Source organism: Takifugu flavidus, chromosome 8, assembly GCF_003711565.1.
Source record: "Takifugu flavidus isolate HTHZ2018 chromosome 8, ASM371156v2, whole genome shotgun sequence".
NCBI lineage: Eukaryota > Metazoa > Chordata > Actinopteri > Tetraodontiformes > Tetraodontidae > Takifugu > Takifugu flavidus.
This window is the reverse complement of record NC_079527.1, coordinates 10,742,457-10,770,334: the sequence shown is the minus strand read 5'-3', so window position 1 is coordinate 10,770,334 and position 27,878 is coordinate 10,742,457. Positions and strand designations below refer to the sequence as shown.

At 47.0% G+C, this 27,878-nt stretch overlaps 1 protein-coding gene across 4 annotated transcripts; it reads left to right on the top strand.

The window, feature by feature from the left end:
* Positions 1-337: 337 nt before the first annotated feature.
* On the top strand, positions 338-27,334 carry LOC130530275 (uncharacterized). 4 transcript variants are annotated; one of them, XM_057041301.1, is made up of 10 exons: positions 338-714; positions 1,350-1,487; positions 16,002-16,212; positions 17,563-17,617; positions 18,161-18,248; positions 18,323-18,711; positions 19,342-19,491; positions 19,850-20,011; positions 21,811-21,945; positions 24,167-27,334. In XM_057041301.1, exons 3-10 carry the CDS (start codon positions 16,082-16,084, stop codon positions 24,665-24,667), a joined length of 1,611 nt encoding a protein of 536 aa, XP_056897281.1. In that variant the 5' UTR covers positions 338-714; positions 1,350-1,487; positions 16,002-16,081; the 3' UTR covers positions 24,668-27,334. The 4 variants fall into 4 exon arrangements, with proteins under 4 accessions (XP_056897281.1, XP_056897280.1, XP_056897283.1 ...); XM_057041300.1 differs by lacking the exon at positions 1,350-1,487 and having other exon boundaries at positions 339-714; XM_057041303.1 differs by lacking the exons at positions 338-714; positions 1,350-1,487 and adding an exon at positions 4,321-4,338.
* The last annotated feature ends 544 nt before the right edge of the window (positions 27,335-27,878 follow it).

The window sequence follows — 27,878 nt, the reverse complement described above, 5'->3', positions numbered from 1 at the left end:
ACATTTTATCTGTTCTTTATAAAACAAAGTTACATTTCCTATCAAAACATGACAACAAAGATATAGAAAACAGACAAAAATAACAGAGAAGAATATAGAAATGCTCTACATTTACATTAGTTGATCTAGAACACCCAGGGGTTAGAAGAAGCACTCTTGTCAATATGACTCAGTCTAAATGCATTAAATATAGTGGACTATGGACCACATTAGGACTGAAGCACCTCCCGATTGGGGTGACTGAACTGCGTTATTTACGCATTAATATCTTACGCTGAATCTATACTGCGTATTCTGAAAGTTATGACCGGAAGCGAACTCTCGGTGTTTTCCGTCTTGACGGCGGTTTCAGTCACATGGTGCCGCCTCACCGTGAGCTGATGGAGCCAGATGAGAAAGGCAGGAGGCGAGCCCCTCTGGTTGCGCGTCAGCATCCCCTCAAATAGGAAACCGCTGCTGTCACTTCTGCTCCACATACACAGAGGCGGACAACCGGGGCCCATTCGCCATCACATCACCGCAAGGCGAATTCATTTCGGTCCGCACCTGCATTCTCTTCCTGTGAAATGTCCAAGAAGAAGAGTAAGGTGAGGCTGTGAGGAGGTCGGAGCTTCTCGAAGAATGATAGTGACGACCAAGGCGCGCTGTCCCGGGAGAACTCATCTGAAGATCTGGCCCCGAGAGACCGGGATGCTCTGAAGCACCAAGGGCCCAGTGAGTACCACGCACCCGAGCTCTTCTACTTAATTCGGTGCGAGTTTGGTGACATCTGGACGGCTGATCGCGCCCGCTGTAGCACCAGCGATCGATTCCATATTCGATCCCACCTGTCTGATCAATTATTCACGGGCTCCTCGAGTAAAGTGCATCGTCCACCGATTGGTCAGCGATGTGTGAAAGTTGCCTCGGAAATGCCTCCAACATCGCACACTCTCGTGCGCTCACGCACGCGCGCACACATCCGTGAATGGATGCATGCACGCAAGGAGGTTTGGCATCCTGCGGTGCATTACAGCGGGCGATCGGGGGGAGGTCGACCGTCTCCCTTTAAAGTTTTGATTAGAGCGAACATGTGCTGCACGCTGAGGCCACAGCTTCGGTGCAGTGCTAATTAATAATGCCTTTGTGATGGGCTCTCCTATCACTGGTAGTCATCACTAATCCGCTGATGGCCCGGAGGGCGTGGGTTGCTGCCTGTGCTAGGCGTAAAAGCACTGGTCCTACTTAGCCAGAAAGGTAGATTAATTCATCAGAGCTGATGAGCTCACGCTTTTATGTGCACCAGAGGAGACACGTGAACAGATCAGTTGCTTCTAAGGCTGAGCTTTCACCACTGATTGGGTTTTCAGAGCGTCGCCTCCGTCTTGCAGCGTGAAATACACCCATCAGCCGAGGCTGGCCATCGAAATGTGGCCGCAAGGATGTAGTGAAATGTGAAGGGCTGGGTGCGAGTAACTTCTGCAGCCGGCTCGTGCATGCCAATGAAGGTATTCCACTTTCTATGCAAGGGTTTTCCACAACCTCTGTGTGTGTGTGTGTGTGTGTGTGTGTGTGTGTGTGTGTGTTCTCCATCTCTGCTTGGGCCTAAGCTGGAGGGTCACCTCTGAAGCACATCACCAAGGGGTTGCAAAGAACAAATGTTTCTGCTCTTTGTCTTGTATTAAACATCTCTCTCTCTCTCTCTCTCTCTCTCTCTCTCTCTCTCTCTCACTCACACACACACACACACACACACACACACACTCACACACACACACACAACACACACACACACACTGCTAAAGTGAGCTCAAGTGCTCACTTAACTCAAGTACGGGGTATTTCCGAAGCTCAGCCTCTGATTAAAATTGTGGGCGATAATGTTTGAACGCTGTACAGGAACTCCTCTCTTCCTGGTTGTTCTACAAACTAACAAAAAGAAGCCCCCGCTCCCCTGCAGCCTGTGTTCTTCCTTCCCCCTGCGGCGTTCTAGACACTTTCCCCCATGTGTTTCTCTCCCTATGTATTAAACATCAAGCACGTGGAACTGCGTGGGGCCGAGCACTTTCAGGCAGACTCAGCCTTGTGAGGAGGGTGACAGAACAGTCAGATGGGCCCCACAAGGCAGAGGACAATTCTTACTGCTGATGCACCCAAGGCGACAGGACAAGAGCAGCCCTCCTCCTTCCAACCCCCCCATTATCACTGTTTCCTACCACCAACCTGCAGAAACGTACATACGTCTTCATCTAGATACCTTTAGCACCACATTCTGGCTTCTCACACACCTTCAACAGCTTCAAGATTACCTGCAGTGCAATATTTTCTTTTCACACACTCAGCACCTGTTTAAACCAGTGCTTCCAAGTACTTATATTAGTAGTTATAGTTGCAGGGATTTCAAATTTAGTATTAATAAAAGTTAATTATGCCAGATAATAGGTGATATTATTCATGTGTTCAATTATTTTTGTCCCTTCGGGGCTTCCATAGAAGCACAAGAGCAGCTTTCTGGCATCCAACTCATTTTATATTGAAATCTGACTTCAAAGCAAAAGAAAATAGTTATATGTAATAGTATATGCTAACAGTAATGCAGTTTTATTCAGATATCTGTCAGAGATGTAAAAAAACCCTCAAAGTGTCAATCAAAAGATGCAATTTTGACCCTTGAGAATTTTTAGCCTTTTAATCTTGAAAGTCAAGTAACATTTTCAAAATAATCACTTTTAAAGGTCGTTCAGAAGCGAATATATCTGTAAAGACATCAAAACTAATATCAAGCACCACCATCTTTAATGGTTTCTTATCTTCTTGTAACAGCTTGTCCTCGCACGTCATCTTACTCATCACTTCTCCTTTAGCTACTTTTTAAACTCAAAGCAACTGAAGACAACACAATCACAACACAATTTAAAATAACCCTGAAGAATCATCACTAACTTGTCCAACGTCTGCCAGCACCAAACCGTTAGCTTGGAGGTTCTTCTTCTCCCCTCTCAAGTTCAAATGCTGTCCTTCCCGCCGTCTTATAGCTTCTCACACGCGTAATTATGGCGTTCGTCACATGCTGACACCTTCACATAAAAACATTCTTTTCCCTCCCACACACAGTAATGCAATTACCTCTCACGCGCTGCGGCTGCCACTCGATCCGGAGTGTGTAATGTGTCTCTGAGTGACAATTACGGCCTTCATTAGACGCCTTGGAAGCGCCTGGGACGTCACTCCAGCGGCGGCCTCCGGTCGTCTGAAGAGGTGGGAACATTGGGACGCGGGCGTGTGCGTAGCTGGCGTGTGTAACCAGGGAGCTGCTGGTTGTGGCCAGCCAGCCAGCCAGATGCGCCCAGGCCTGTGCTCGTGCACGTGCAGGCCCTCGATCCGGCCTGCCAACAAGCATTAGCGCCATGGATCCATGACCAAAGAGCTCAGGGCACCAAAACTGGCTGTCTGCAGAAAATGCTCTCAATTATTAATCATGTGTATCAGGCAATAAAAAGGCTCCAGACGGACCCAGAGAGGAACACGGAAACGGGCAGCGTAGAGTGACAACGGCTCGCCTCCTCCGAAATACACTGTTGTCTTTGCGCACGCTTGACCTGGAAATGAACGGAACCTTTCCCCTTCGTCCTAAATACTGTTACTGTTCCAGCGGAGTCCAACAGTAATTCAGAATTATTGATTCATGCTCAGCGGCGTCGCTGCATCAACGTCCTGGAGTAGCACGTGATGAACAAGGGAACCGGGAAAGAAAACGTGTTTTACTTCCATTCTCACATGTTTTATTGAAGGAGACGTGTTCCACCTCTTGAGAGTCTTGGAAGAACTTTCAAGGACCTGCACCCGAGCATAGATTAACATCAGTTCGTGGAGACGTTCTAACGTGTATGAGAGTTAGATTGAGATCAACGATCAGCGGCTGGCACGTCATCAGGTTTGAACACAGGAAGTGCCCCCTTCCGCTGTTTGATCGGCTGTTTTATTGGTTTGATCGTGTCACCAGAAAGGTTCTAGTTGGTAAAAATGCTCTTTCATAAGTATCTTTTTCTGGTGCTAACGCTCCAGCGGTCCATTCATAGTGAGGCTTCCCAGAAGGTTTCTTTTGTGCCTTCGGCTGGTCCAAGATTAAGCAGCGGTGCCGAAAGGATGCCTCCCATGTGACCAAATGTGACTTTTGGGGAGGAATTGGACTTGTAACTGGGACGGGTCACCGGCTGGGCTGAGCAAGGCACTCCTGGTGATCTACTATCACTGACTGGGTTCTTCTTCTTCCCAGTAGCACAGCAACCTGTCCGTCAGGCAGCCAGGAGGGGCTGTTTTCCTGTTGGCAGTTAAAAGACTCTGGGAATATAAAGAATCGTGAGTTTATTACTGTCATTTTACTCTCCTCGGAAACTGCTGTATAAAGGCAAAAGCTCGCTCGACACACTCATCGTTATTTCGCCCTACGCTGACAGCCACACAGCCCCGACTATTGAGATGATTCGTTTTTTTCGAGCAGCAGCTCATTTTTTCCCTCTTTTTTCCCCCTGTGATTGGATCACAGTTGCAGCTCTAAACTTGCCGAATACCCAAGCAGGATTGACTTGTAGCACCCTGATTACATAACTCCTAACTTAGCCGTGGAGATCGTTCCCCTCAAACGCCCCCCCTTTCTCGCCCTCACGCTCGGAAAATTGTTTAACCAATAACTTCAGCCGCACAAACAAGGAAAAATCACCCTTTTCTCATTAGCAGAGGTGGAAATCTCCTTTTTAAATTCTGCTTACTGGTGCCGTTTCAATGCTGTGAGCTCAGATTACATAATATATACGCTGCCTTTGCTTCAGGGAAGCAGGCTGGGGTGGGTGTGTGTGTGTGTGGGGGGGGGTAATCACTTTTGAAATGACTGTGTATGTTTTCTATATTGTGCTGTGAGCCCATTGTCTTAATGTGATTAGGAGTCACTCTGCCGTAAATGTTTCCTCCTGCGCGAGGCGCAGATCGAGGGCCCGGCGAGCACGTTCACCTTCGCTACATTAGCTCGCCATTGATTTGCTTGCCAGTCACACAGGTGTCGGCGCCAGAGGATCGGCGAGGACCGCCCAGCCTTTATTTGTTCATTAACGGGCCATTTGCCCCTCAGCCCCTCCTGTTTGCGCCCGTTTCCCCTCCTCAGGTCAGAAATCACGCTTGCGCTCACGGTCAGACCTGCGCCAGCAGCATCCACCTCATGCCCGAGCATGAATGGGAGGGGGGGGGGCATGACAAGGAGGGGGCGGGGCGGGGCACTGGACTCCCAGGAGGGCGGAAAGTCAGTTCCTATATTGATTGTTTTAGAAAGAGAATCCTCCAGCTTTTAGCGGCGCAGCTTAACAAGAGCGGCTGCTGCAAAGGGAGCGATGGCATCAGCAGGCCCCCACAAGGCCCCCGCTGGAAGGTTCCTGGCATTGCAGAGAATTCAGAAGATAGATCTGAATGCCAGGATTAAGCGTTGAAAACGTCGTAATCTGATGGCTGAATGAACGAGAAAGATCTGCACCTTTCACGTGAACACACAACCACCGTGCTGAGAACCAACCTCCAGCTGTTGCAGGTCGTTCTTTGACGCGTACGTTGTGGGTTGCCTGTGTTTTTTACCTCCACGTAGGCTGGGAGCGTATCCGCCCGTCTTGGTGGCGGCGTGTGAACGGCCCGGCTTCAGAGGAACGCCAGCTATTTTGGGAGGCAGCAGATTGCGTTAAGTGAAGTGACACAACTGGGGGTTGAGATTTCTTTGTGTCTGAAAACCTTGAAAATGTCTTTATTTAGTTCTCCCCTCCCGAGACGCCCAGATAGCACCTAGCTACCATCAGATAACACGTAGCTGCAGGAGCGGATCAAAGCCTGAAAAGCGCCACCACATCTTCCATTTATAGTCAAATGACATTTTTAATCAGCGCTGTTGTTTTTCTCCCCCCCTTTGTCTTTAAATTCTTGTGCAACTGGTGTAAAACAGGATATTTTTGTCGTAGATTTGACGTTTGAAGGGTGTTACCAAGAAGCAGCTTTGAAGAACATGGGACGTCTGATTCTTTAAGAGATGAATTTGTGCTATTTTGGGCTGTTTTTTGATGATCCCATTTCAATATCTACGTATATTCACCTTCATATGAAAGAGAGGTGCACGTGCGCACTCACCATGTACATCCTCGCCATTGTTCTCAGCTCATATTTTACTTTCATTCGATTATTCGGCGGCTTTCACGCGCGTCCGTCCTCCCCCCTCTGCCACGATCGAGCCGATACGTCGAGGTCCGGCGTAATCCGACACGCGCGTGCATGTCTGCTAGCATGTGCTGACATTTGTTAAACGCAGCGCCTGCTGTGTCGGTCCCCTCCGTTCACCCGTCCGATCGATAGCAAGCTGGGTCTGTCAGTGCTGGAATCTCTGCTAACCCAATTAACTTAGCCGTGTGCTAACCTAATTAGCAGATCCCGGCACCATATTAACACAGTTCCCACTGACACACGCGCACGCTCGCTGGTATCAGACATGTGAGGTCAGCAGGTCGACCCCAGCAGTGAAACCCTGACCGATGCGATTTGCCCGTCTCCGACCGAGCAGCGTTTTTAAAAATCCCCCTTTTAAACGTACCTTCTCGAAATATAAACAACCCGCATTTCTTGCTCGAGCACTCGAAAGAATTGTGAAGCGACGGTTGGCTGCACTGTTGGGAGCACTCGTTCTTTTCTCAAGATGATGAAAGAAAAGTAACAGCAGCACCTCGAATGCTCGCTCTGATGACAGGATGGTTTATAACCTTTGGTATAATATCAGTTAAAATCTCTGAAATATTACAACAATCAAGTATTAGAATATCTTAGTAATATATTGCCACTGACCCCCCCCCCCCCCCCCCTCTCCACACACACACACACCTTTTCCCTACTATATTGGGTCTGTTCACTTCCCCACCCTGGACTTGTGCAAGTTTTGACCTTTTCTTGGCAACGCTTCTGTTGCTCCTGCGTTTTCTCCCTCTTAGTGTCGGTTTTACGACTCTAAGTTTCAGTCATTTACACAATGCGTGGACTGTTTTTCTCCCCCTCTTCAGCTCTGACGGGAACGCTGAGGAGCGTGCTGCATGAGCAGGCGTGGTGTCTCGTGTCTTAGCTGCACTGGAGAGGAGGTGTAAGGTAGGTGGCCTTGGACAAGGAGAGTAGAGAAAGGCAGCATGACTCACCAATAAAGACGCCTGTGTGCTCCATTGGGAAGCAACCCACAGCAACCCTGTGCCCGCGTCTCCTCTCCATCTGTGGAAGACAGTCGGAGGCAGGCAGAACAAGCGTGTATGTAGGTTAACGTTTCGCAATCCAGCAGGGGTAATGGTTTTTCCACAGGCCTCCATTGTTGAGGCCAAACCAGCTTTTAAGACTGAATCAAATCGATGGCTCCTGTGTCTGAGGGCGGGAGGAGCGGGGCAGCTACGCTCTGTCTGCTCAGCCACGATAGCGCTGCTCGAAAGGTAAAAGACACTTTTTAATATCAAACAAGCATGAAACAACTGGCAAAGCCCCGAGTGGGCGGCTGCTTGGGTGACTGGGTGCGAGACCTTGAGGTTCACGGGCTTTCTTCGAGCTTCTCCCGAGTCGGAACTTGCTAGCAAATGCTGCAGAACGCGCTGAGAGGTTGAAGACTGGCTGCAACCTTGCAAGTGCACATCGTGACTCACTCAAAACCACGGGGGCGTGCGCCGTTGTAGACAGTATCGCGGCTTACAGTCATCCGAGTGTCTTCTCTCCATATATCTTCTCTGGTTTCATCAGCTTGCGTGGAGACACACACACACACACACACACACACACAAAATTGAAGCTTACGAGCTGAAGCCTTGCAAACGCCTGACAGAGGAAGCGAAGGCTGGGCCTGGATTGAGACCTGCCTCGTCCCTGGAAACCTCAGGAGAGCAGTTTACAAGAGATCACTAATAGATCCATCTGGCCTTAAAGTTACAATGAGTGTAAAAGGAGGGGCACAAAAGGCTCTGTAAGTTTTGGATGTGGCGTGTGGCCTGTGCACATGTCCATTGTGTCTGTGTGAAACTGGTGAACAGAGCTGCGGTGGGTGGGGGGTGGGTGGGGTGGTAAGTGGTTGCGTTGAAGTGTCGACGTGCGTAACTGCCACAATTGCTCGGCTCCTTGGAGTTGTCTTCAGGGAAATAAGGGCAGCGGCCCAGGCGGGGAGAGGCTGCCAGGGAGAGTGAGTGGCGCGCCCGTCGCCCGTGCATGTTTTCCCCCACTCGGTTTAATTGAAAGATTGACATCAGGATCTGGCACTTGACGCAAAAATGTGCCGAATAGTGTCGATTTGTTTATAGGGAAGGACAGAGCGCTCATTGGGGGGAACAGGACTGGATTGTCAACCATGTAATTGCCAAATTAGAGGACGTGTTTACAGGCTGTTCGGACTCTGGGGTGATGAATGTGCTCTAGGCGCAGCGCTCAGCTGCTGGTGCATTCTTCTGACTAGAGTCTGTGCTGGGGCAGGTGCATAGAAACAACTCCAGCGCATGTCATATCATCCAGTCACACCCAGTTCTCCGTCCTGTCTGTTTCGTGCTCTGTGTCTTCTCTTTCTTTGTTGTTGACGCATTGATTTGTGGGAAAGGTCACTCGTAGCGTGTGATGTGTGCGTAGAGTCAGTAGCTGTGCTAAATAACAGACTCAAGATGTTTTACTTTCGGAGCGAAGGGCAGCAAGGTGCATAAAAGGCCCGTTTGCAGAGGTTAAACACCGCAGTTCCTGGCTTTCGGTTCTGTTTTTAGTCAGAAAGGTTTCTTTTTTTAAACTTCGTAGCCCTTCTCTGAACTAAGGATCTCTGGAATGTGCAGATTTGGCTTAGAGGGAAGGTAAGTGAAGTAATTCCTCCCGTCTCCTAGCGCTTATGTTTCCCACGATTATGACAGCTTCCTTACCTCCTTTTTTTCATGACCTCTTGTGTGGCGTGACGCGGCGGCGGTTCATCTTCCGCCAGAGGTCCACACGTGCACCAAGCTGCTCCCTCATAGAGGTAAAGTGAGTGCAGCAGCTTCTGTGATGAATAATTGAGTTTGCTAGCTCCGCTCAGAAATAGCAATCTCTGTGCATGAGTGTGAAAACATCACTCCCCACCCGAGACTTAGGTACTGGTGCTGCCATGTAGGTCTACAAGTGTGTGTGTGTGTGTGTGTGTTTCAGTCAGCGTGTTTCCATCATGCTCGCCTGACCTTTGTGTTCTGACGTATGTGCAATCCTCAAAGTTTAAACTGTGAGAACCTTTAGCTAACAAGGACACGATAGCTTCACCCACTGAGTTTGCATTGTGGAATTAGCATGTTGCAGCAGATTACCCCGTTAAGCCCTCTAACTGGTATTATTCCGACAGCCCAAGTGTTCTGTCTGTGTTAGTGAAGGCCTGATATTGACCAGCCACGAGGTCGGGCAAATACCATCAGCGCCAGTGACGTGAAAGAGCGGCGCGCAGAATTCCAGCAAACTGACAAATAAGGCCAAATCTGACAGGCGAATCCTCAGAGCAGCTCCTCGTTTGACAGATCCTGCAGCAGTGTGAGCCAACGCCCTCCGCAGCAGCGCCGCTATTAACACTATTTCGTAACACTACCGTAGGAACCGTCAGGGGGCGAGACTGAAATAAGTATGCAAATGATGTGTCACACAGATATTACTATGCTGTAGCTGGCTAAATGTGGAAATAAAGAGCGAGGTTAGCAACCACTGCTAAACCTGCTGCTGGTCGACCACGTGGAGGCAGCTAAAAGCTGAGGGTTCTGCTGTGGGGAGATGGTGGCAGATTAAATCCTGGTCCAGCACACATAACCAAGCTCCACACACACTTCCCCCTTCACACACACACACACACATCCATCATGACGCAAAGGTGCCGCTATAACATCGGCCAGACTGTGATATTAAAGAGGGATCTGGTGTGGCAGCAGGCTGCTGTATGTGGGCAACAAACTCTTGATGAGACCAAAGGTGAGCGTGTGGGCCAGGTGGCCCCTGACACTACTGAGCAAGGCCGTGGGCTCCTTGTCAGGTTTAGAACATCTCAGGAATCTGTTTGCGCAATCTAAAAACATTTTCCACATTGACCTTTTAATGCCACTGATTACACAATATAGTCTACAGTATATCAAACTCTGTATTTACACAATATATATAACAGATTCTGACTTGAATTCAAGGCTCTTTGCGTTGAAATGAAGTCATAAAACAATCTTTTTCTCCATTAAAAATTCTGCAGTGTGGCCTTTCCTCTAAGTAAACAGTCAAGTCGGAAATTCAATAATCATTTGATTGCGCGCAATGAAATTAGGGCCTTGAGAGCATGGAGGTTTGATGACGGTGCCGCTCCGCCTCTTTCTGTAAAGCTGCTCGTTCCTACAGAAGAGCCATTTGGGTCGTTAAACTGAACTTTCCGTGGCCCATTTGGCAGCGGTGCCCCGACTCTACTGTATATTGTGCAAATGAGCGAATGTGTCATCGAGATGCTCCAAAGTAATGACAGAATCTCATGAATCACTAATGCAGATACAGTATCTGTGTCTGAGCACCGGCCCTGAAACAGCGGCTCGTGAGCCTGGGCTCCACTCCCGGCCCGTGGTCTCTGCTCCCTCAGCGTTATTGATAGATTTAAGAGTCTTTAGCGCAGGAATCGCCCTTAATCTGCGCGCGACGAGCCGGGCAGGGCCGGGAATATCAAAACATATAGGGAGAAGTCTCCTCGGATCATTTGAAATCGGGCTTGGATGTTTCCCTCTGCTGCAGCCCGGCGACTGATTCCCACTTTTCTGTGTCTGTCTCACTTGTTCTTTTGTTCTGGTGTTTTCCCCTCCCGCTCTCCTCTTATTTTTTTTGGGGGGGGGGGGGGTGGCTGGGAGATTGGGAGGGTTCCTCCAAATTGGCACACAGATGAATAATGCATCTAAAGCATGAGAGAGCAGGGAGCTGAGGTTGGATGTATCTGTCTGTCACACCCCCCCCCCCCCCCCCCCCCCCCCCGTATTACTCTCATGTAGGGACAAGGCTGTTACCTCAGAGGAGAAAACCATGTCGCTCTTTTCCCCGTGTGCAGTTCTCTCTTTTGATTAACTCTCATTTGTTGCAGATTCAGTGGTCACCGTGCACTGCGGGTGGCACGCAGCTTCTGATTCCGGATTCTTTGTGGCTGATTTTTATTTTTTTTTCCTTACACAGCAGAGGCACATATACATCGAATTTGTGCCATTTGATTTAACTCTGTCAGAAGTGTTTGTTTGCACATTCGTGCATTTCCTGTTACTCCAAAAGGCAGCCTGCACTCACGAGCATGAGCTCAGAGTCGCACCATCATTAAAGAAATGAGGAGGAAGTTAGTGCTGAATTTAACCACAAACAGTGAGAGAGAGAGCAAGGAAAGAAAGGGAGGGAGAGAGAGAGATCTCCAATCCCTTAAGAATAAATCTTAAATCCTGAATGCTGCTTCTGACTCATTCTGGTTAATTAAGTTGAGTCAAGTGAGAGGAAAATGGGGTCTTGCCTGGCACGAGTCTGTAGGATCAGCACTATATTGTATCTGCAGCTTATGAAGTCTCTCGCTGGAACTGTCCTCTGTGCTCACAGAGTAAAGGTAGAACAGACTGTATCCTGTCTGTCCCTGCCACTTTTATTACCTTGACCTGCACACTTTAATCGTTTAATCCCCCATTTAAGGGCTGTTTTGCTCTTTCACACCCCTGCACGCATGCACGCACGCACGTGCACACACTCGTCTGCGCACGGAATTGCAGAGACACACAGGAATCTGTTGAGCAACCTTTGGGATTTTCTTTGTTGGTTTTCGGAGGGAAGATTTTGGCGGCGCGGGATGAGGCAAACGAGTGAAATGTCAGAAATCCTGGGCCTGACTAAAAATATAACAACACAATGGTTTGCCATTTGAGGGGATCATAGGCGCACAATTGGGTGTGGAACAGATAAAACAAACAGCGCTTCGTACCCAACAGCAACCAGAGCAGAGCTGCCAAATGTCCTCTGCTGAGAATAGAGCAGAGTGGGTTTTTACAAACGATCTGTGTATTCAGCCATGTTAGCTTGGTTATCGGTTCTCCGATTTGAGTACGTATCTCGGAAAAAAAACAAAAAACATTGAATATCTAAAACACAAAAAGCGCTGCCCTCATTAGAAATACTGCTACATCCTGTTTACCATCCTATCAGCCCTCCGGTTTCATGTTTTTAATGTAAACATGCAGATCTCCTGTTAGCATGCGTGCTAGCGGCTCTGACTTCTGGCCACGAACAGAATTTGTCTTGCAGAATCATCCCAGTGTCAGAACTTGCAGGGGTCAGTTGAGATATGTGAGAAAGGAGGCACCGCTTCAAACCTAGCAGAGGGAAGCAAAAGTGGCGGTTCGTGTTTTCTGATGTTGTTTTATGAACCGCTGGAGGTAAAATGCAGATGTGCTGCCTTCAGCGAGCGAGTAAATATATGACATTGGAATATAGTTGTAAATTGAATGAACACCAGTCGAGTGAATTGCTGCCGTTGGCGATCAAACGTCGGAGTTGCGCTTCACCCGCCCCTTTCCTCTCACTGCTGCCTCCCTCCGTCATCTGTGTTTTCCTTCTGGCCCCTCAGTGGTGTGCACGGTGACGTGGCGTCCCTCAGGGCCGGAGATTGCCATGGACATGATGCTAGTCCTCAGCTCCTCTCATACAAAGCCAGGCCCGACGATAATCCTGCCTCGCAGTTGTTTTATTTTTCTTTCTGTCGTCATCGTTTATTTCTGTCCATCGCAGATTAATCCTGCATCCTCGCCTGATCCTCACAACCCGATGAATTGATTTTCGAGGAGGGGCTGCGAGGAGACGCGCCGACAGATCGGTGTCAGGTTAAAAATTGATCAGGGGGTGGTCATAATTGTGTTTTTTGTTATGTTAATCTTATTCATCAGCTGTTAAATGGTGCCTCGTGCTCCCTCAGAAACACTCCCAAATCTGTGTAGTTGATGTTATTGTTGTTTTTCCTGATGTGATGACAGAGCCTGAACGCAGCGCTGAGGAACACGATGGGAGTTTATCATATCACATATTGCAAGACAACCTGAATCCATCTCATAATGTAACTTGGGTATAAAAATAGACAGAAACATTGACGTGACTAAATCAACCACAATAAATGTAATAACTTCGACACAGCAAAATGAAAGATTAATTCATCCCTATGATATTGACTTATCTCAACCACGTCAGTGCCGTTCTATAGGATCTTCTGACTTCTCCAGCTTATTTTGACTCTATTTTGACTCCTCTGATTCCCTGATACTCTAATTATGTTTCCCTTCCTGCCAGTCAGGCATCAGAGTGATTGCAGTTTGTTTGAAGACAGGAAAACTTCCCTCCACTGTGAGAACGGCTGCCGCGCCTGCTGCCGGCTTCCTTTTATTTTCCGGCGCTATAGGGAACCGCTTAGGAAATGCTAAGTTTAAACTTAATATACTTATATAAACACTCCCAAAATCTGCCCGCAGTTCATTCTGCCGAACAAACATTAATAATTAGCAAGAGAGATGATGTAATGTGTTGCGTTATTGTTATTATGAAACAGTTATAAAACTAAAATTGTCATATAAGAGACGCAAATGTCAAATGTGCTGCTCTGAAATGGAAGTGAAAGATTTTGCCTGTGTATTTTAGCGTAGCCGCCTCATGCTATGATGGTCATTTGAATCATGTTGGAAAGGGAAAATGTCCGTCCTAAGAGCTGATGGGATGACGCAGACCTAAACAGAGGGACAAAGCAATCAATTTCAAAGGGGGATGTTTAAGCTGTGACCGGGGGAATTGCAGATTTAAGGTTTGGGGCCACATTAAAACGAGGTTTTATTTTCCAAGCGTCTATTTTAAGCAGAACTTGCAGGAGAAGCTACAGTTGTTAAGCAGATGTTGCATAATGAAAAAGCTGCAGCGGCGGTTCTTTTGAGGGATGAACGGTGTAATGGAATAGCCGACTGCGTTGCCCCCCCTCGAGGTTGCACATTTCAAACACCAACAAGTGTTTTCTGGCGACGTCCTCTGCTCCGCGCATGCGTGCGTGCGTGCGGGTGATCTCAGAGGAAACCTTCCACCCTGTGGTCGTGCTACCCTGCTGCATCCTGCTCTGCATCTGCAACCCCCCCCCGACGCATCTGCACCACTGTCGTTTTAGACCCGATTATCTGCATCGTTATCGGGGGTATTAGCGGTCGCGCCTCATTGACGACGCCACGGGCGCCGTGATCGTGATCTGCCGTCTCCCTTGCCCTAATCAATTCGCTCCTAAAGTTCTGAAAGGAAGGCAGACGCAGAAATAGAGGTTTGAGGCGGCCCGCCGACATCGCGCCGCTCCTCTCGTTCGGCGTTCAGCTTCACACGCTGTTTCCCCTGCTGTGATACACCCTCTTTTTTTTTTTTGCTGATATCTCACAAACACACCGCTTCTGTATCTTTCTCCTCTGCATATTTCAGAAGGGGGGCTGACAAAACGCAGTCAGAAACAGACCGCTGATGACCTCTTTCCCATCGCCCCCCCCCTCTGTTCCCTGCTCCCCGCGCTCATTGCACATTCTCCCAGGCTTCCCCGTTATTTCTCTCACTGTCTTCATCTTCCTCTGTGTCTCATCACTCCCTTTTTTCTCCCCCCTCCCCGTCTGTTTACGGTACCCACCCCTCCTTGTTCCTCCAGCACTGCTCCCCTCTTTTTCCCTGCTTCCCTCTGGCTTCTTGCATCTTCTCCCACCTGTCTGTCCTTTCATCCCACTCATTTGCTCCTGCGCCTCACCGCCCTTCCCTTACCCTTTCCTTTCATTCACTCCCTCCCTCTCCACGCTGTGCTACTCTGCCTGTCTGCCTGCCTGCCTGTCGGTATCTCCCCATAAAGGGCTGTCTGAGGCCTCCTCTCTGCTAATTCATTCGCTGTGCATCGCCTCACATATCTGCAGGGTCAGGCAGATGGGGAGAGAGAGAGAGGAGGAGGAGATGTGTTGGAAGCGAGAGGAAGGAGGACCCAGAAAAGAGGACATGAAGGGGAAAAAAAGATGCAGTTTTATCTCCAAGAAACAGAAAGCTGTGCTGGTATATTCCACTAGCTTGCCGTGACCTCCTTCTGCTCTCTTTGTCGCTCGCGATTCATGACGTTCAGCTTTCTCTGTAATCTATACTCACATTGCTGCACATTGTCTTTAAAGGCGCGCACGTGTGCGTTGGGCATGTTTTCATTGCTCAGACTCAAAGGTTTCACGCAAATCTTATTCCACGCCTTCGTTCAAATACTGTTTATAACTGTGTGTGTGTGTGTGTGTGTGTGGGTGTGCTTGTGTGTGCACAGTACAATCAGTACAATTAATCAGGGTAATCACACTCGAAATGGTGGGACATACAAAGATGGTTTCTTTTTTTTCTGGCTAATGTCAAATCATTTTTTATTGTCTTCAATGAGTCTGTCATAGAGCATAAATATAACATAATCATGTTTGTAATACAGCACTTACTTACAAAATGTTCTCCTCGCGCTACTGTTGACAGGACAGAAAATAAAAAGTTGGAACTGTTCTGCTAGGAAACAATGTGTAGCCGCTTTGGATCAGATCTTCTGTCAAAGAGACGCTACTCTGGGGAGCTCAGTAGGTTTTTCCTGTTCAGCTAATGCAAGATGTTCTCTGGCTAGTCAGATGATTCTCACAGCACCATTTTGATCTTTTTATATTAACAAAAAACAAAAGAAAGTCTCCTTTTTTTGAGCCAAGCTCAGGTTGTCTTGTATGGTGCTCCATTTTCTTTGCATTTCTCTGCTTGGGAGTCAAAAATAGAACCTGATATGTCAAAAAGAGACGGTGACAAAAAGCCGGAGGAACACACACACACACACACACACAAATCTGCACGCGTTCTCACCTTGCTTGCAGCAACACATCTTCCAAATGTTCCTAATTCATTTCTCCATTCCTCTTTATTCCTCGCCTTTCTTCTCTGTTCCTCCGCAGGTTTTCCTGAGCAGACACCTCGTGTAGCTGAGCTTTCGCTGGAGTGACGTGAACAAGCGAGCAGGAGGCAGCGCGGTGTGATGGATCCGACTAAGGGGTCAAATGGCGTTAACGAGGCCTACCAGAACCTGCTGCTCCTGGGAGCCATCGCAGCAGCGTCCGCCTTCGTGGTCACCATCCTGATTGTTCTGATCTGCGTCGGCTGCCAGAGGTAAAAGAGCGCCGTCACGCGACCCAAATTGTTGGGAAAATCCTCAGTTGGCGAATCCGTTTGGGAAAAGGAGGACACGATAGCGCCGTTTCGGCGTCAGGAAGTGGAGGCTAAACCAAAGTTCTATCAACTTGGCTGATGCCCTCTTAGATTACGCTCATCATCCCCTGTGTCTTTTATGTGCCTGCGTTTCTTAAGAACTCTTCCCCTCCCATCTTTCCCCACCACCTCTGTCTTTTATCCCCCGCTCCGCGCCGAGTGGCGGCGATGAATGTTAATGGCTGCTGGTGTCAGATCAGATGAAGCGATGTTTACGGGACACAGAGGAGACGAGCTGGAGTCACTCCTCTTTCAGTCGGACTCCTTCCTTGGAAGACAAATGTGACCGAGCTCCTCAGATCAGAGTGTGATCCAGGCAACAGCCTGGGACTTCGTTTTTTTCTTTTTTTTTCTCCATGTAGCCCCCAGGGACCAATCAGAGGCTCCGATGTGGCTTTGTTGCCATGGGAAACATGATAGGGATGTGAAGAAATGTCAGACCAGTTAAGGCCATAGAAGTAAAACACACAATTGTTTTGATCTGAGGAATAAAAAGTGCCCTCATCTGCGTGAGTGTAGCTGATAAATACTTAATACATAGCCCCTCCCTCTCTTTGTTCTACATCCCCTTACTCTTCTTATGTGTTGTTTAAAAATAGCTTTTTTGCTATTTTAAGATAAAACGATAATAATAACAATACTACTACTACTATTACTACTACTACTACTATACTACTACTACTACTAATAATAATAATAATATTAATGATGATAATAATAATAATAATAATAATAATAATAATAATAATAATAATAATAATAATAAAAGAAGAAGAAGAAGAAGAGGCAAAAGTTGACATTTATGTAATGGAGTTATGTGACTTTTGACCGTTATGACATCATCTATGATGGGAAAAGAGATGTTTATCGGCAGTTCTGCAGACCCGACTGTTATCTCCATCATAGTATCCCTGAGATGAAGGAGACCTGCAGGTAGATGGAACACATTGGCATCTTCAGCCAGTAACTTTTGCCTTCATTCTTCATCTATTTTCACTTCTATCAGCCTTTTCCTGTAGCTATAAACACCTGTGGTGGAGACATTTGTTACTCACCATCACCATCAAACAGAAGGGAAACATGAAAGGAAATTACAGAATAACTACAGATAAATTCATTTTCCTGCTTGTTTATGGCGAAAGGACTTTTGTAGCCCAGCCAAGGTTGGCTGCTGATAACGTCTCTCTGTTCTGTGCGTCTCTCTGTGTCCATCGGCTCCCGTTGACCTTCCTACATTCTGCGCCGTGTCAGAAAAAGCAAGAGCAAACACCCCCCAGCTGGAGAGAAAGGGACGTCTGTAAATATGGTGAGACGTGCTCACATTCAGCTCTGGCTGCACTCCATCTCCTCCTGCTCCTCCTTTCTTTAGTTGATTACGTACACAAATGCACCAGGGGCAAAAAGAAAGAAACTTCAACAGATTTCTCTGAATATTCATCTCCAGTTCATTTCTTATTTTGATAAAATCTAGATTTTGACCTTGTTTGTCCAAATTGTACTTCGGTGTACTATGGTATAGACCATGAAACAGCCCAGAGTGAAACTTACTGTCAAGTTGCTGCATCTAATTGCTATTTAAACACGCCTGGATGCAAACCTCCAGTCTGAACACTGGGCTTTGTCCAGTCTGGTAACGAAGGCTGTTTTAAAAAAGGAGGTAAAGCTCCTAATGCAGAAGAAGGACTATTCTAGGTCTTTGCATGCTAACTAATGAAAACAGTGTGTGAGAGAATCTTATTTACGTTCTCTCACACGCTCACTATTTTTCCAATTTCTACTAAAAATGATTTAAATCAAGTCTGTGCACATTGTGCTGACCCGTCCGTCCGTCTTTACTCTGTGTCAACAGGGCACGCTCCGAAATCCAAAACTCAACTCTATGAGCAAATCTGACACCAGGTTGCACGAGCTCCATCGCTTTCCCTGCAATGGAAACTGTAAGTGATGCGTCAGTGATGTCGGCGTGCGACCAACGTGCAGCCGTCTCATTCCCTCCCTCCTGTCTGCGCAGCTGTGAGTAAAAGCCGCCCGGCCAGCATGGATCTCCTGCTGCTCCACAGTCGATGCTCTCAGACGGACCTGAGGCCCTCCGACGGGCGCCAGCTTCCCCAGATCCCCACCAGTCCCCATGGGCCCTGCCAGGGGGCAGGAGGGGAGCTGGGAGCAGACGTTGTTGGGGGAGAAGCCAGAGACCACACCTACACAGAGGTGGGGATAAGAAACAACCCGACGCCAACCCACTGCCTGGATGACGGTCTGTATGAGACCGTTGGGGTCCGGGAGGGCGAGGTGGTGGTGAAGGCGCCCTGTGCTCCGCCGTCCACATCAGCCAGCACGCCGGCTTCAGTCAGAGCTGCACAGAGTCCCTCAGCTCAGGCCAACGGGAATCGCAACGGAAACGTGAGTTCACATGCACAGCATCAACGCTCGACGATGCCTTAATCCCTCAGCTTCATCCTCACGATCGACCGAACTGATATTACGGAGACCAAGTCTCAAAACGTCAATGAAAATGCATTTAAAAGGAATTCTCCATGTAGCCGTCCCCATTGTGATGTGTTCAGGGATTTCCAGTTAAAAAAGAATGTATTTAAAAGCGGAAACGAATCTGCAGATTTGAGCAGTGAGAATGATCAGAGACAGTGTTTTAATTGATAAATGTGTTTTTTAATCAGCTTTCTCCCTGCGTATTTACGTGAAAATGGAGGATCGCACAGTTTGAGATTATTGATCAGTCCACTTGATGGGCTTGGAGCAAGGACACAGAGTCACAGCACATAGCTGCCCACACGGAGATCGACCCTTCAGGCGCGCGTTGTGGAAACAGAGATGCTGGTTTCCCCCCCTGAGAAAGGCTGACGTGATAGATGAGCTTTGACACTTGTCTCCTCCAAACTCATCCAAACAGCAGAACAGCAGGAGCAAGAAAGGAGAAAGAATAGAAGAACAGAGAAGCTACTTCCATCAGCAACAGCAGGAAAGAATACGTAGGATTTAACTGCTTTAGAAACGCGTTTGCTTTCCATCCAGGGTGGCCGTGGCAACGGCAGAGGCAACGACACCATGAACAGAGGAGCAGGGAGGGGAAACGGCGGCACTGGGATCCACAAGTCCGTCAACTCTTTGTCCATTCAAGAAACAAATGTAGCGGAGTATACAGCCATCCGCAAGTTCAGAAAGGTAAATCCCACCTTAATGGCTTAGATAGGCGGATGAATAATATATTTGATATTGCATAAATACAGTATATGCATACATTGCTCTGAAATAAAAAGCAATATCTGATGTTAAGTGTCAAATACTGGTACATTCCCAAGAGATTTAAAATGACAGGAACAGCTCTTTTGTTGTAGTGTGAAAACGTACGATTTTCAAAAAATCGAATTGGACTGGCAGCCAGTGGGGGAGAGAAAGAAACCTGACCATAACCCAGTTTGCCATACTGGTTTTTCTGGTTGAATATTTGGAAAAGTGAAACATTCTCCTGTCTCCTTTCACAAAATTATTTAATATCATGGCTTTATTTTAATACCTGAAGGCCGACAAGACAAACAGGAAGGAAAACAACGGTGCTGACAGCCAGTCTGACAGCCAGTCGAGTGTGAGCGATTCACCATCTGCAGCTCCTCCTCCCTTCCATCGCAGCCAGGAGTTTCCACGCAGACCACTGGAGCCATTTCACCTGCAATCCTTCCCAAAGGTACAGAAAGAACCACCAGATCTATTTTTATCCCAACACTCAGCCATCTACTAAAAAGGCACATATTATCTTGCTGTAAAAATGAAAGGAACCCTTTAAGAGGTGCACTGCTGAAGACCTTTAGCGCATTTGTTAATATGGTGCACAATGAAATGTCAAATCAAGGAAAAATAGATCAGTAAATGGAATGTAATTCAGGCAGAAATGTGGAATTTTACACATGTCGCACTTTTACACACGCCATTAGAATTCATCAATCTATTCCTCAAAATAGAACTAAATGAAATACACACTATTATATAAGCTTTATTTATACAGGAAGTGCTAATAAGGATTAGGTGCGTAACAATGCACGTCTCTCTCTGCGCCAGCGGGGGGCGCTGTCCTACAAGTAAGTTCTTTTTTCCTCGTTTAAATTGTGCAACGTGTTCTGCTTTTTCTTTAGTGTGACATTTTAAAAGTTTGATGGACGTATATTATTGGCAAGAACAGACCTTTGCTGTTTCATTTTGAATAGAATAGTGTGTGCCAGCGGTGGCGTGTTTGCACACAGCCAAGGCAAAAAGGAAGCAGAGGGACAATGATCGGATGGTGATCAGCCTTTCTGCGCACATGCTGGCAAACACGCCTCCATTACCTATGAAGGCCTGCGTGTGCATGATTGAAGCTATGTTGGATTAGTTATGATTATTAAGGTTAGGTACATAATGAATTAATGAATGGATGTTAGGTTGATTTCCAAAGAAGGACAGAGATTATGCGCTTGTGTTTGGGGTGGGGGGTTCCTTTGCCCCTGCGCACTGTTCAGCGCTGTTTTGAAAAGAGTAGAGATCGATTATGTAAGATCTTGGCTGCCTGCCAAGCTTCCTCTCTCTCTCTTTCTGTGTGTATGAGTGTGTGTCTGTGTTTTCCTGTTGAATGTATCAGCAAGTTGATCTAGAAACGGCCAACAGTAAGCAGTGCGGGGATGAATCATGTTTACATACTGAAGCCATCTCTCTGTCCTACCTTCTATTACTCACTCTCAGTGCACACAAGGAGCACATAAAAGCTTAATCATGTTGGGTTTCATGTGCACACAGCACTGGATTCAGGCTAATTGGTTTCTTTCTGGTTTAGGTCATCAGGAAATGTTGGATTTCGGTTTTAGGCCTCCTAACGCTCACCTGTAATGTTTGTATACCATACCGTCTGTTCAGCAACTCTGCGTTCAAGCAGATTGTTATTGAATATATTTGCATAAAACTTTGTGGAAACACTGACCACAGGATGAGAAGTGACTGATTAAGTAGTTGTTTGTGAAAGGATACAGAGTCTGGGATCATTTCCAATGCAAACTGGCAAACTTTGACAGTGCCACTTGCTGTTTTGTTTTGTTTCATCTGGACCTTAAAACTGGAGAGCACGATTATAAAGCCTAGACTTCCTACAAAAGGTGATGCTTTCCTTTAAAAAAATAAATAGCGCTTGTTTGTTTACCCATTATGCTCATTCTGTAATTGAACACTTTATTGACCTGACAGCACGAGGGGTGCGAGATGTGTGGTATAAAATTCTAAAGTGAACACTTGCACATTTCTCCGACAGGATGAAACCTGTTCATTGTGTTTTTCTGAAAACTAAAAGTGCAGGTCAATAGTTTTATATCCAACCCCTCCACACTCATGCCCACAACTCCTCCACAGTGTGACACAACCTCTCACACACACGAGAACATGTCGAAAAATGAGGGTTGTTGACCTCAAATCACATTTGTTTACCATGCTTGGCTGAGCCCCTCAATTGATTTTATTCACTAGGAGCCGATGTTCATGGGCAACGGAGAGCAGTACATCTGGAAGCCTCCCGAAGAAGATGACATCATTACTCTGCACCCACCTCCGCTCCGTGGCGAAAATGGACAGGGGCACCCATCGCCTCCATCAGCAAAGGAGGTAGTATACAGAAACTGTGTGTGTCTGTGTGTGTGTGTGTGTGTGTGTGTCTGCAGATAGGCCTCTGATTTGTGACTGCTGTGTTTATTTACGGGGGCGCCCATTTGATTGGCTGAGCTGTCATAATACGGCTGCACTGTGACCCGCCCGTCATACAGGGTTTCTGCTCGCAGCAGAGGTTGCATTACATAGTAACAGCACCCCCAACCCCCTGTCTGACCCCTGACCCTAATCCCCCTGCCCCCAAGTTGTCCCCAACGTACAATTCCCTGCATGGACCTCCATATTCGACATCCCCCGTTGCTATTTAATACAGCTGAACCTTGTCTGTGCATGCAGAATGCATCAGCTGGGATGCGGGCTGCCAAAAAAACCTACAGATGCACTACGGTATGTGTGCACACGTGCCTGCAAAGCCACGACTCCCCCTCACCCCTCCGCTCTAAATCCCTCGGCCACGGCAGAGCCAAAGAGTTGGGACGCCGCGTGCGGAGATTAAGGGGTTAAATCTCTGCTGTTCGGCTCGCGGGTTATAAGCTCCGCCTCTGATTGGCACACAGCAGCTTTCTGCTGTTCTCCTTTCCCCCCCTCTGTAAGCTTTCCTGCTCAGATACTTCTTTATCAATCACCCTCTGCCTTATTTGCGCGGGTGGGTGTGGCGACGTTGCACCGACATGCCCGAAAACCAACATGAACTTTTTCAGGTGAAGCACTGGAATAAGCTGCTTTCTGCCTTCTCTCAGGAACTCTCTCCAACTTCTCCACTCCCTGAGGAGGCGCTGCCTCACCCAGCCAATCACGTTGCACGAATCACCTCTCAACAGATGATTATCAGCTGCAGACAGCACATCAGGAGGCACGCAATATTTGCCGCTAATAAAGTTGATCATATGCAGAGACGGGGGATGGTAGATCCATCCATAAAGGCTGCACGCTCAAATTAAATCTAACCTCTGAGGAGCGAGCTGAAGGAGTATCAGAGACATGACAGGAGCGTAGGCAGCAGGGAGGAGACGAGAACACATACAATGTGCAGGCTTCCTCAACAGCTGCAGCTCAGTTTTGAAATCCCCCATCATCTTGTGACTTCCTTCCTCTGTTGCACAGCGCCACAGATGCCGCGCACACGCGTACACACTTGCGAGCGTACACACGCTGCGCATTGTGTGCGCACACTTGCAGCATACGCCAGTGTCTTTGTTTATCCAAAAAGGTCACTCCGGAGGCTTGTGGGGGCAGGGATCGTGCGTTGCAGGGAGGGACGGGCGAGTTTTCCTCCTTGAGCTTATTTGTTGTCGACGTACCGTGAAAGTGAAGCGCATACATGGAAAACAGAGTGCTGCCCATTGTCTCTGCGGTCTCAAGTTTCTTTTTTTTTTTTGGAGTGAAACAAAACAAGGCCAAACTTTTCTTTCCTTTTTTTCCTCTCTGGGGGGGGGGGCAGTGTTTCTCAGGGCCACTAGAGCAGATCTGATGGTCCGGGTGTGAGCATGAAAGGTAAACATTGCCGTGTCCCACAATCCTCCGCTCTTGCGCTTCCCTTGTGGAATTTTGACACGCAAATGGCAAAGGTCAGAGCGGTACGACGCGGACGTGTTTTAGGCCTCGCATTCTTCACTCGATTCCAAGTTGTGCAGACACTCAACTCGTGGACACAAACGTACAGCGGAACATACCTTGCTTTAACGTGAATGGGAGCAAAGTCCTCTCAGGAGCACTACTCAACCAGCTTTTTGTCGAGTTGGCAGTTATCCAGGTTTTTCGCGCAATAGCCTGCGCCAAAGCAGTTCTAGTGAAATTTTAACAGGTCCGTCCACTGCACAGCTAACACTGCCTCTTTGCATAGAATTCAACTGACTGATAACATAGTTTACTCTGTCTTAACCGAGCCCATAAAAATAGGTCAGGTTACAGCACAGTGAGCGAGCTCTGTCAACACATGTGCAAACTACCGCGCACACACCCACACAGGCCCCAGTCCCGACACACAAACACACACACACACACACACACACACACACACACTGCATCTGCTCATACTGAGTTAGCGCCGTTAAAACTGAAAACTGGGTGGATGATTCTGCACCGGGTGGGTCCCTTATGTTGACGTTACGAGTGTAAAATAATGTTGCTTCTATTTCAGGAGCTGTCACCTACAGACCTGTGCAGCACTTTGCTGTCATTAACTGACACCAAACCCTCCTGCTGTGTGTGTTCTCAGATTGCAGAGACCTACTCTATCGTGTGCAAAACCCAGAAGAAAAAAAACATGGAAAATAACGGCTCAAAGACCCTGCCCCGCTCCTTTGGCGGAGACAGAAATGCTTCCAGGGGTAGAGGTCGAGGGGTCCAGGGCCAAGCGCGTTCCCAGGAGGAGCCCTGCTACGAGCCGGTAGGAGATAGGTCCTGGTCCACGTGTCCGATGGCCGATCCCGACCCTGCGTATGCCACAATCGATGCCCACCGGAAACGTGAGCAAATGGGGGCCAATAACAGCACAGCGGCGGGTAGCACCACTCTGAAGAGGAAGAAACAAGTGGCCCAGCAGCAACAGGTGACAGCGGCACCACCGCAGGGGTCAGACCCCCCCGCCATGCCTGCCAGAGGTGGGGAAAACTTCTATGAGACCATTAGTGATGTGAAACAGGGGGCGAGCAGCTCCGGCACCACCACCATCTTCACCTTCAATGATGGGATGGAGATGTATGTCACTGGCCTGTAGCGAAAAGGGGGCTTTGGACCCACGGGAACAGAATCATGAAGGGACCCTCCTGTTCACTGTCCAACTGATTGCTGTACATAGATTCAAGTCCCTCTACCATCAACAGGAGGATTCATTTTGCCATCGCATCAGGTACAATCAGGGTCTTAATTCAGGTTCAGATTTCCTACGAGGTTCTGTGTTTCAAACCCACTTACCTGATTAAAATCAAAATATATATTTAAAGAGTAGTAGCAAGGAACAAAACACACTGTCAACAATCGGCACATGTACACACATCAGACCAACCCTATATCGTGGGGACTTATGTAATATAATCAGATGGAGATTTGTGGTGCTTAGCTTTCATACAGAAATAGTATATGAAACCGGTTGTTTGTTGTTGTCCTGTTAGCTGACAGACATAACTCTGAGGCTTTGCTGAAACACGGGCCTAGAATTCATCGGCACACGTGACTTCATAGGCCCGCGTTCGAGCATGGATGAAGGACCCATTTTATCATCGACGTGCCCCAAATGAATTAGCAGTCATAGTTTTAACCAGTACCAGGTTTTAAAAAAAGGTAAAAAACAACTGTAAACAAGGGTATGCACACACCCACCCACACACACACACACGCACACGCACGCACACTTGCAGTCACCTAGGGTGAAACATTCAAGTCAGGGACAGAGGGTTGTGTAAGAGTTTCCCCAATGTGATATGGATGATAGATTTCACAACACCTAAACTGCAATACCCAAAATAACTGCAATCAATGAGAGGAGACGCAAAAATTGGGAAGTGAAAGTCTATCCAAAATAATACAGGAAGTTTCATCCTGTGCAGCTAATAATGTTTATGTAAACATATTTTTGTGCCCATTGTAATTTTGCACTAAAGTGTGCATTGACACATCAGTGGTTTTGTGTGCACATTCGAAGCTCCTCCATGGCGCACCAGATTTAAGCCTGGTGGTTGAAATGTCAACAGAGGACTTGGAGTCAAAAGGCAAACGGGGAGTTTGGGATAAAATTTTCTAACAAGTGTCCTTGGGAAGGTTGCCACGCAGCCTTTCCCCCAACATCGTCTTCAGCTCCTGCACCGAGTTCTGTCTGTTGCATTACAAACACCGTCTCACCCATGTAGCTTTGGGGAATCTCAAAGAGGAAGATGACAGGTGTAATAAATGGACATTAGAGGGTATGAAAGGTTCACAGGCTGAGGGATGAAGGGTGCATTAAAATAGCTGTCTGAGCGCGAGAAAAATATGCAAAGGATGAGAGGCGACAATTTGCCGATTTTGATTCTGTGTTTGAAAGCTAAAAACATAATGTACTTTGTATTTAAATGCACTCTTTATTTTTCTTGACATTATCATGGTTCAATAGCTCATGCCACTGCCATGAAAATAATATGTTTATCTTGGTGCAATTTTTTTCTGCTTGATCAAAAGTTGCATGCTTTGGTATATGGAGATTTAAAAAAAACAAACAGATATTGTGGTACTTATTTGAACTCTTGTTTGTTAATATTTTCTGTTGTACTTTTATCCATGTGATGCAACGCAGCAGTCAGTTTTAACCCTCAAATTCACAGTTAGGCGGAGGAGAAAATCGAGACTGAGGCCACGAAGTGTAAGCGCTGTCCACCCTCTGCTCTGAAAGAGAAAACCGAATAAAGAGGAAGGTGATGAAGAACAGCTCGCATGAACTGGAAAACAGATCACTGTGAATGAACACAGGCGCGAAAGAATCAAGTGTAGGCGCACACGCGCGATCTGCAGTGCTGAGCCATGCGTATGTAGGATAGGAGACATGCTTTTCTTCAGCATGGTCAAGCCTGGCACGTACTCCCTTCTACAGCTGTGTTCATCCACTAATAACAGACACAGACTTCTCTTTTTCTGCTATTCATCTCTGCAGGGGAGGGGCCTTCAATGGCCAGTTCTGGAGTGGTGGAACGGTTTGAACATACTGGTGGGGGTGGGAGGCAGAGGCTCAGGGTCAGGCCAACCCCAGTTTGATATCAACAATGCACTAACGGCTCAACTGCCTGATATGAGAAATGACTAACAGCTGAGATGCTTAGCAAGCTCTATCGGGGCTTCCCTTAGACAATGCTGGCTGGAAATCACGGTCACACCTAATCCGTCTTTTCTGGGTGCCACTTTGGCATCACATTTCCTCTATCCCAAAAGAAAGAAGAAAAAAAAAGCACTGATCTATTTTGTCAAACACTGTCACACACCGATCCAGGCAGATGTTCTTGCACAAACAAATGCGGTATATTGTAAATGTGTAAAATACTCAGTTGCTGTTTTGAAGTCGTTCCAATGTAACATACAGTATACAGTATATTTGTTTTTTTTTCTTTTAAAGATAGTTATCACAAACACATTGTACTTTGTGGATGCAACTTCTTTTCATGCTTTCCATGATACAGATGCTGTTGGGTAATTGTCTTGAGATATAATTATGGGTCAAAAACTGCTGTGACAGCTGTAGCCAATGTTATATGTTCTCAAAGCACAGGAGTTAGTTTGAAATAATGAATATCAAGAAAAAAATATAGTGTGACATTGCAGATATGCAAAAGATTGTAATGTTTTATATTAACCTTCATAAAATATTAAAGTGAGTTTTTACTTTTCTAATAAAGTGGCACATTATAAAGTCTTGGATGCATTTTGCCTGTTGTCTCATTACTTTTTACACGTCAGGAAAAATGAAAATCAATCACCCAGAGGTTTAGAGGTATCTTTAGAGGTAAGAATCACTTAAATAAAGAGATATTCAGATTGTAATGCGACTGCTTCCACCACCACTACTAAATACATTTATTGTATAGTCTTACTTTAGTAAATAGAATATTTAACATCCACAAAAAATCTTGACAATAGGGTTCAATCAAGGATTGGTTTAATACGGTCATGAAAATAAACTCCGCCGTGCTGCACAATGCATTTTTATATCCTGATACCATCTATTTTTAAACTGGCAGCATGTTTACTGTTTACAATGCTATGATCTGGCCATCAAAATAAGGTTTATAGATGCTCTAATCTAGACTGACGGTGCATACAACCTAGAGACTATTGTGTTTGATTCCCAAAAAAATAAAATAAATGCGCAGTTTACAGAATGCAGACATCCCCCCGCACACACGCGCGCGCGCACTTTTTTTTTTCCTTCCGCGAGACTGCCAGGCAGGGCCGCGTCGACAGACACC

Bases quoted from the DNA above. Each gene is read 5' to 3' on its own strand.
- LOC130530275 (XM_057041301.1), top strand. From the start codon at position 16,082: ATGGATCCGACTAAGGGGTCAAATGGCGTTAACGAGGCCTACCAGAAC. The intron at 19,492-19,849 runs GTAAATCCCACC...TAATACCTGAAG, and splicing joins CCATCCGCAAGTTCAGAAAG to GCCGACAAGACAAACAGGAA. The intron at 20,012-21,810 runs GTACAGAAAGAA...TTTATTCACTAG, and splicing joins ACCTGCAATCCTTCCCAAAG to GAGCCGATGTTCATGGGCAA.